Below are 10,274 nucleotides of genomic sequence, written 5' to 3' on the forward strand. Positions count from 1 at the left end.
CCCCCCCCCGACAAACTTCTCCAAGCATTAATCTACGGTCAACTATCTACACCTCATTGTGTTATTTTAATTTCTGTTTTGAATTTAGTTCTCACTTCGTAGCCTATATAAATTTGAAATATTCATGAATACTTCACTGTATTAAAAAAACTAACAACCCATTACTTCACTAATAATCAAAGAGATATTTGATGCGCTGTGTATGAAACATTGTTAACAAACTACAAACAATTCACATTGAAGATCAAAGACAAAACTTTTTTTTTCCTTGAGAAAGCGTGAGACCGGGGAAACTCCTGGATCTGAGGGTGGCTTTTTACTCTGTCTAGAGACAGGAGATATGGGACACATTAATAACAAGAAAGGTGCCAGCAAATTTGGTGAGTGCAATCAAATCAGTTTACCAAGACCCAAAGGGTATTGTAAGACTTAATGGTCATACATTGCGGCCTTCCCACTTTTATTAGGGAGTAAAGCAGGGAGACAGCCTAAGCCCACTACTATTTGTTCTCCTTATGGATGAGATGTGGAAGGTGTGTAAAAGGAGATGTCCAAGAGTACTAGTAGGTTTTTGGAACTTAACTAGGCTCAAGCGATGATAATGCGGATAATGTACTGATAGCTGATTGAAGAGGCTCTTCAGACATCCTTAGATGAATGGAATGAGGAACTCAAGATAAGAGGTTTAAAAATAAACCCTAACAAAAGTAAAATCATGTGTATCGGAAGATAAAATACAGAACCTAGGATTCTGTGTAATGGTGAATCCCTAGAACTTACAAATACTTATACATATCTAGGGACCATAATAAGTAAAGATGGTAAAATAGACCAGGAGGTTCTAAATTGAGTGTACCAAAAAATAGAAGACCAATGGAGTGTACCATCAGATTTCCAAAACTGTTAAAGGCAAGCAAGAAGTAAGTAGAGATGCCAAAATATGGATATTTAAATCTGTGTTCCTCCCAGTCCTCCTATATGGATCAGAAAGCTGGACAGCACTTGACAAGCACGTAAGTAGGATAACATCAGCAGCAATGAGATTCATCCGAAGAATAGTTGGTAAGACTAGGAGGGACTGCATTAGAAATTGAAGAACTTGGGAGGATCTGGGTGTGAAATCAGTGCGCAACACCATGCAAGAGCATCAAACAATTTAATTATTGTTTAGAACATAAATTTTGCATTGTAAATATGTATCAAATTATAGTGAAATGTGAATTGTTTTTATCAAACTATATTTTTAATATTCTATGTATGGTATTTATATGTAAAGATGTTATTGAATAGTTTTGTTCTAGCTAGAATTTAATACATATGTACAATAGCTATTAATTAAGTTTAAGTGTTATTAGTAGTAAAGTATCTGTTCTGATTGCCTAGATATCCGCCCTGAGATTAAGAGTCTATAATATTATATATGATAAAATAAAAATTCTCATATCTATTTGATATTTAATCTTTTTATTTGACCTTGTCATCTTCAAAACTATACTTTAGATATGAGAATAAGTAAACACTATTTATATTGTAATTTCACTTCTTCAGTTTTTTCCAGCCCTTATTAAGAGTGATATCTGTCAAGAATTGTATAAAGAAATATGGGAGATGAAAGTATTCTGTGTGGGTAAGGTTTATCAGAACAGCATGCAATTACGCTTAAAGTGAAAAATAATATCATGAGATTAAGTTAAGTAACAGATTTTTATTGAAAACTGAAATTGGATAAAAAAATAGGTTTACTGTAATTCAAAGTATAATTAAAGACTAAAAGACTGCTAAATAATATAAGCAATGGATCCAGAATGGTTTTAACAATATGTACTTACATTTTTATCAAATAACACTCGACTTACATCACTTTCCAAGAAAAGGAACCTGACATAAGTTTGAAGACTGCTTGTGTCAGACTCATGTCAGAGATAAACCTCTCTACTCCAAATTGGTACCTTAAGCCAGCCCCTCCACACTAGTAATCATTTGCATGATACTGGTGGTTTTGTTCTGTTTTCACCCTAGCTTCCTATTGTCTTCCTTCCTTTTTATCTCTTATTTTCCTTCTTTTATCGTATTTCAGATGTTTTTAAACACAAGAAGAAATATTACTTTTCTATTGTACTGTTTATTTTAAAAAACAATGATAAACTAAAAAATAAAATTAAAAGAATATTTTATTAATTAAAAATAAATACATAAACTAGTAACTTAAACTATGTTATAACTTTAAAGTTAATTTTATTTATTGCAACATGGTAAAGCATTATGTCATTTAGAGTAATGATGAACATCATTTTTTCTGCTGGCACACTTCTTTGATTGATTGGTACTTTGATTTATTACTACACTTAAGAACTTAGTCAAGATCACCTAATCATAGCTGTAGTAGTAGAAAGTAACAATCACCAACTCTGCAAGGTGCAGATTAATCTTAAATAGTGAAAGCTGATCAAATATGATAATGATCAATTTTCACTTATTATTCTAGTGAAAGTTGATAATGTATAGTTTACCTTACCATTCATTCAGCTTTCACTGTAACATTTGTGTATATTTATGTATATAATATGAATAAATCTTATTTTCAGGTTTGAGGATTGGTGCTTCTTTCCAAAAAGTAAGAATTTTCCAGCTTTGTTATATTTACTTTCTAAATATAAATTTGATTGCAATGAATGTGTGATTTTTGTTTAGATTATTCATGTAGTGTTTCTAATAAATGGATTGCTGAATTAAATGATTATCGCAGCGAAATTCCTAATTTCTGGCTGATTTTGAAAGTGGATGAAGAAAAAGTTACATCTTACTTTCATTGCAGGTTGGAACTTTATGATTTATTTTGTCTTTTAGTTAATTACTATTAATATTTGTAAAAGCTTTTATGTTAGATGAAAGATTCTGAAAGCATCATGAGCACCTTGCTGTGAAAATATCTGGAAAAATACTTAAACAAACTTCATTTTTTATTAATTAGTCTGTAGTTAATTATAAATCCAATTTTTCAAAATCTTATACTTTGTTTTTATTTCTGGTTTCATCTGTATCAATTCGTTAAAGACTAGATAAAGTGAAGACCCTGTTCTTTACTATTTATTTTAAATTAACAACATTTGACCAATTTGATTTATTATGAATGATGAAAGGATGAAGTGTTTTTTAAAAATTTGTTGTCCTAAAGAAGAGAAATGTTTAACCTCAACACATTTTGAAAAATATATTTATGAAACAATAATAAAACATGTAACTTCATATAAAAAATTCTAATAAACAAAAAAGAAATTATTATCCATCTCTCAAAATTTTAGGATACTGTGTTTTATCTACTATGAACTTTTTCTTGTTTTAAAGATTTTTTAATTTTGTTTGACATTTACAATTAGAAATAGGAAAAGTGTTGTGTGTGTAGTAAAAAAGCCTTATCTCACTCAGACAGTTTGTACATTGTAACACTACTGAGCATGAATGCCTCATGGTTTGTTCCTAAAATATTAATGCCTGAGGGTACAAAGTGTCCTACTTTTTTTCTGTTTTCCCCCAGCAAAATGCACCGCAGCCACAGAGAGCCTATTGTACTCTGTTCCTTCTCTGCTCAAAGCAGGCCTATACAAATGATGTGGAAGGCAGTCTCATCTTCCTTCAGAACCTGTAGAGAGGGAACTCGATAAATCTCATTTTATAGAGATGCTTATTCATCTGACAGTGTCCCGTGTATAGACCTGTCACCCATCTTAAAATACTCCTATCCATGCTAAGAAGAGTATTACTTCTTTTCGGGCAGGATCCCTTGAGGAACATTTTTGATTGTTCCATTCCTCTGGTATTTCTCCAGAGTAACCCAGTCAGTCTTGCTTTCAGCAATCATTTTGATGTGCCTCTTCACATGGCTGAGAATAATCCCACATATGGGGTCAGGTTTAAAAGGAGCAGTCTCAGACCCTTTCCTTGCTAGGTAGTCCGCTCGCTTATTACCTTTAATGCCTTTGTGTCTAGGCAGCCATCCTACCCACGCCTTGTTGGCCAAGGAAAGAGAGTTTAAGTTAACCTTACACTCCTCCCCCAATATAGAACGGGTTACATAGCTATCCAGTGCATAAATGGCTGCCTGACTATCCGTAAAAATCGTAATTAGTTTATCCCTTGTGCCCTCTTTTATTCAATTCTGGGCACAGATATTGATTGCAAACACCTATACCTGAAATACTGTGGTGTGCTTTCCTAGCGAAATTCGTCCATATTCCTGCTCCAGATCCTTTTTCCATTAAGGATCATTTGTATAGCAGTTTACCTTACCCCGTTGCACAGTTAGGGTGGGGTAGACCCTTCAATCTTAACACTATAATAAGTGTCCCTATATTTCTTCACCTGATGATCAGAGTGCATAGCCAGGATCCCATCTTCATTGATCCTCCTGAACAGTCTTCCATGTCCCTCATTGGTTAGGGAATGGGAGTTCGTTCCTAATTTCGCAAACCTATATGCAGAGCTAAGGGCTTGAGCCTCAATCTCTATATGCAGTGGTGGTATGTTCAGAAGAACCTCCATCGCTGCAGAAGGAGTAGTGCTCATGGCACCAGTCATCATGAGGCATGCCAGTCTCTGAACTCTCCCAAGCCAAGCTTGGGATTTACTGGTCGTAGCCTTATGCCTCCATACTATAATCCATACAGCGTATAGGACAATGGGTCTTATCGCTGCCATGTACAACCAATATATTACGTTTGGTTCAAGGCCCCAGGATTTATCTACGGCTCCTTTACATGCCCAGAGACACCTCAATACCTTCATACTGGTCCCTTTAACATGAAGTTGCCACTTCAGTTTACTATCAAGAGTAACGCCAAGATGTTTGACTTCACTGCAGAATCCCAATTGTTCAAATTTAAGATACGGCGACCTGATTGCAATATTTCGTCTGTCAGTGAAGACACAAAGACTTACCTTTTGAGGATTGATGCTCAGACCATATTCCTGCCACCATCCATTCATAAGGTCTACTGATGTTTGAAGGAATTCTGAGATAGTTTATGGGAATCTGCCTCGTATCAACACAGGGATATCGTCAGCATACCTCTGCATGTAAAAACCTGCATCATTGGATTTAATCAGTAAGATGTCAACCATCATACACCACAGGAGAGGAGATAGCACACCACCCTGCAGACAGCCACCAACGGGCTTCATCCACATCTTAGTGTGCCTTAGCTCTGATTTGAGCAATCTTCCTTCCAACATCCCATTGATCCATTTGAAAGAAAGCTTTCCCACTCCTTTGATTTCCATGTCTCTTGTCATGATTCTATAAGGAGTACGATCAAAGGCGCCTCCAATGTCAATAAAGACACAAGCCATAATCTCTTCTTTTCAATCCTGGACACTAAGTGGTGTAGGGCATCCTCACAAAATTCAGGATTTCCCGGCTTGATAGGTAAATTGCGCGATGTGTAGTGGTCTCTCTACCAGCGTAATTTCCCTAACATGTCTGTCTATAACTCTCAAGTATTTTCATTAAGAAGGATGTCAGCCAAATAGGTCTATAAGCCTTGGGGTTATCGTAAGACGCTTTCCCTGGTTTAGGTGTATAACACACCTTCAACACTCTCCAACTACTTGGAATGTGACTCAGTGCCAAGCTTACCCTTAGCAATACTAAGAGGTATGATTTCAAGATCGGTAAGCCTTTTTGTAATAAGGCCAGAAAGATTCCATCCATGCCAGCTGATTTAAAAGGCGAGAAAGATTTAATCGCCCACTCAACCTTGCCAGAGTTGACAATCCTATTTGCCTTGACCCACTTGCCTTTACTGTGTGCACCTTGACAAATACCTTCTTGAAGTTGTAGTTCATCAAGAAGCCTCTTCCTTCCAAAAATCGTAGGCTGCTTTCCAGGATCTTGAAAACCCTGTAAAAGCCTGCCTCCTCTTCCTTGATGCCGACTAGCATCCTTCCCTCTACATCAGGCATCCTCAAGTTTTGGTAGCCAATTTTAAGGAAAATGTTTGCCTCAACTTGCTCACCAGGGAAGAAAATTCACACCCTGGTGGTCCTTCGGAGCTCATCAACATTGCCGGTGTGCAGAGTGATATTGTCGCCGAAGTCTCTTACAACAAACGACAGCCTGTCCCTACCAGCTTGGTTGTCGCAAAACATGATGCACCCGAGATGGTTTACAAAATTTCTAAACTTGAGGTGTGCATCCCCCTGTGCCTGCTCGTCCATGGTCCTGATCAGGCGTGCTTGCACCTCATCACTGCTCACGAGTGAGCTGGACAGAAGGATATCCGTCCGGAATGATGACAACCCTGCTGCATCCCGCAGCATTAGACTAGGATGGTATGGACGGACCACCTCCCCTAGGCTTCTTTGCCGTAGTCGCAAAAGTCCCTGGGGAGGACCTTATCCTCTTCTTGGTGGAGGGTCCCGGTCCTGTAGGATTCCGGTCCCTATCAATAGAGGTTGATGGGCTCGGTCGTTCCTCAGTACCCTGAGACCCCCCCCATTTGTCGTTCCAGGTCCCAAAGGGTTCTGGTCCCTAACACCATAGGTGGAAGTGTCCTGTTGACCTTCCGTATCCTGAGAACTGACCCCAGGCCTCCTCCTAGCCCTCATGGATGGTCCAGGTCCCGATGAGTTCCAGTCCCTGTCAGCCAGAGCTGATGGGCCTGAACGTCTCCCGGTATCCCATGTCCAATCCACGCTCCTTGGCTCACTCTCCGCTGCAGAACCAGGTCCTGTAGCTCTATTCCCTGTCAACCATAGTTGTTGGGCCCAAAACACTCCTGTAGTTGCCCTGTGGCTTTATTGATCACACACCACCTTCTCCTCATTGCTCCCGATCCTCTGCCATTTCTCCTTCTAGACTAGGGTCTGAGGGCAGCATTTCCACTTCCCCCTTCCCCCTGCTGAGGCTCCTCATCGCTCATCTCTTCCACAATTGTGACAAATGAGCTCAAAATATCCCCTGGCAGTTCCACTGTTGGCCCTGCTAGGTCCAAAATATCTGAGGAGGATGGATCCTCCTCATCTGGAAAGGGATATAAATAAAATAAATTTTCATCATTCATTCTGTTCCCACGAGTATGGGGGTCCTTAAAGGCATTGCAGATACTACCCCCTCTTCCTGCAGCGGGCATTAAATACAATGGGGTGAGCCAGGTGTCCCAAGTGGGTCAATTAAAGACAGTATATTTTTATACACCCTCTGCCATTCAGTCTCAGCTCGAGCTCCCTATACCTAGCTTGGGTATTTAGAAGGGTCTCCCATGTCTGTCATATTGACAGGCATGGCAGACTCCTGCCTCTGTCGTTTGTGAGTCCCATCGGACTCCCCAGGGGGCACCATGTGGAGGTAACAGTAGGTGTTGGCAGGAGCTTGGAATCCTCAGATAGTGATTAGGGCACTTTGGCCTGATTCATCCGCGAAGAGTGGGGGAGACACTCGCACGCATCTCCCTCTCTTGTCCTGCTGTTACCATACCCATTTGCCCCCCAAGTGTCCTACTTACTGCCTATTTAAACCATGGTAGGGAACTGGTAAGGAATGGAAAGAATTATGAGAATATTATATTAGTTGATAGTAATGATCTGATCTCTGTAGAATGTGGTGATCCTTTATAAAAAAATACAAGACCCAGGTTCAAAAAGTATAAGATTTGATGAAGAACTTCCTAGGTGGCATATAAATTGGAAGATTTGGATATCGCCTGTTCAACAGGAGGGTGTGGTACCTTAATGACCTTAAAGAACCACAAGAGCTAGACAATGATGAAAAATGGAGCTCAAGATAATTGACAGTATTGTTTTTTTTTTAAAATAATTTACATGATGTTTTGTTTAGAGTTCTGAACTTCGTCAAGAGGAAGTAGAAAATATTTCAATTTTTTTTTATTTATTAGTAAACTTAGTTTTAAGAAAATTTGTATTTTCTTTTTTTCCCCCCCTTCTTCGTGTTTTGTTTATCTACCAATATTTTGGGTTAATAATATTAATTAAATACAAAATATTGGTAGATAAACAAAACATGAAGAAGGAGAGAAAAAAAAAAATAGATATATATTAATATATATATATTCTTGAAACTAAATTTACCAATAAATTTTAAAAAAATTGAAATATTTTCAACTTATTTGAAAGACAATACAAGCTGATATTATTCATTGTATATTATTAGTATTATTCAACAATTTTTTTTCTATTCCTCATTAAGTAATTTTTATCATTTTGGTTGAATTTAAAATTTGTGTTGGTTTCTTATAAACAACATGGTGCTCAATATTTTTAATACCATGATTTTTATTTTTGTGATTAGAGATCCCACTCCCTCCTCCACTGAGCTAGGCAAATAAATGGACTGCGATTGGCTTTAGTTATAACTTCAAATAAAAGATGAACTTTTATATTTAACATTGGCCAAACACTACTATATTAGTGGCCCTGTTGTGATTTAAACATACCACCTTCTGTTCAAACTAAAATTGTACAGCTTCAAGAGATTGTAGCCTGTTTATTCCTGTTAACACCCTTTAAATCCATTTGCTTAAACCTGGGGCTGGCAAACATACATCTTTCTGTACAAAAACTACTTAAACCATTAAGACTGTAAATTATTTTTTATTCTTTGACATAAACTAAAACAGCTAAAACATATTGTATTTGTGTTCAGACTAATTAATTGTTTTCTTTTTTCCAGATTTTTTATTCTATGGCAAAACCTCATCTGCAATTGAAAAGTTAACATCCCATTCTACCATCAATTTAATTGGACTAATTGATCAATTTGTTTTTCAGATTTTTAGAAATTCATTGTGAAGAGGTTCAGCATTACAAAGATGTACATTCCCAAGTTCTTAATAATGTTGAAGCTGTTTGTAAAGCTGTCAACCAAACTTTGCTTCTCCGAAGTTTGCATGAAACACGAATGTGTGATCCATTACTTGAGCCTGAAACAACTGATGATATTTGGAAACCTAATCAGCTTCTTGTTAGGACTGGTGAAGGTTAGTAGCATTATAATTATAAAAAATATATAATTATTCCATAATGAAAACCACATAAATATAAATTCCTTAAATTTAACTTTTTTTATGCATGAGAAGTATAAATTGATGTTTAACAAATTTATATTGGTAATTAGTCCGAAATACAAAATTAAAAAAATTAATGAATAATGGTAACTTATATTATTATTTTTATAATGAGATTCTTGGATGTTTATTACTCCTACTGATTAATGTATGCTTAGCCTAATTTCTGGTAAAAATACTTCTGTAGTCTCTTTTTATTTAAATTCTTGAACACTAAAAATCCTCCCTTTATTGTTGATATTCTCATTCCTGTTTCTCAAGCCAGTTCTTAAATTCAAGATCTGAACCTAATAACTTGAAATCTCTCCTCATTGAATCTCTTCTTTCGAAAAATCTTTTGTCATTCATATTACCTCCTTTTTGAATTCCCCCCCTCCTCCCATCTCTGTCTATAAAGTCTCCTCTCTAGATTCCTTTAAAAATTACTTATTTCTCCACTTCAGCTACTATTTTTCCACTTATATGTATTCTTTACATATAAGTGGGTATTTATATATAATTGGATCATTCTATGTAAAATTTGACTTTCATCCCTTCCCCCACCTAAATTGATTTGAACAAGAAACAACCTTTTTAAAAAACATTATTTAGTTTTCCCAGTATGGTATTAAATTTTACAAAAAAAATACTTGAGGATAATGCAAAAAATATTAAACAAATTGGGTCTTTAATAGAATTAATAATTGATTTGAACTTAAATATTCTAGCTTTGAATTACTAATGGGTGTAATTATCATTTTACATAGTAATTAGTTGTTTTAAAAATTGGATTAAGTGAGTTAAAGTAGAAAGTATTTAATTTTTTATTAGGTAGTCTTACTTTAATAATTATTTACAATTAAAAGGCATAATTCCTTTAAAAAAGAAAAATTATAGAGGTTAAAATGCATTTAGTAAATAAATATTATTAAATCCATTATAAAATACTTTAAGGGCTAATTATTTACAGAATGAAGACTATATATATATATAAGTTAAGTTTTGGCGAAAGCACAATGTCAAAAAAGAGAAGAAGGAATAATATAACTCGCTTGAACTGCTGTAAAATACTGACTTTATTGTGTTTGCTATATCTCTTATATACCCTCGATCAGCTGATCTCCTCAGTCAGCTGACATCGAAATAACAGCTGACTCATACCGTAACTCCCCCCCACCAGTTTACGAACAATCCTCGTAAACTAATACTGTATAATAT

The 10,274-nt window shown here is 36.1% G+C and overlaps 1 protein-coding gene across 6 annotated transcripts in view; it reads left to right on the top strand.

Annotated features, from left to right (window-relative positions):
• The window catches only part of LOC106679968 (KICSTOR complex protein SZT2), a 240,391-nt gene that overhangs the window by 154,075 nt on the left and 76,042 nt on the right, over positions 1 to 10,274 (top strand). For all 6 annotated transcript variants that reach the window (XM_067050326.1, XM_067050330.1, XM_067050327.1 and 3 more), the window contains 3 exons: positions 2,586 to 2,614; positions 2,692 to 2,815; positions 8,782 to 8,990. In XM_067050326.1, coding sequence (XP_066906427.1) covers positions 2,586 to 2,614; positions 2,692 to 2,815; positions 8,782 to 8,990 — 362 coding nt within the window. The remainder of the gene's footprint in view (positions 1 to 2,585; positions 2,615 to 2,691; positions 2,816 to 8,781; positions 8,991 to 10,274) is intronic.

Source organism: Halyomorpha halys, unplaced genomic scaffold (genome assembly GCF_000696795.3).
Source record: "Halyomorpha halys isolate HHAL.00 unplaced genomic scaffold, Hhal_1.1 Scaffold237.1, whole genome shotgun sequence".
NCBI lineage: Eukaryota > Metazoa > Arthropoda > Insecta > Hemiptera > Pentatomidae > Halyomorpha > Halyomorpha halys.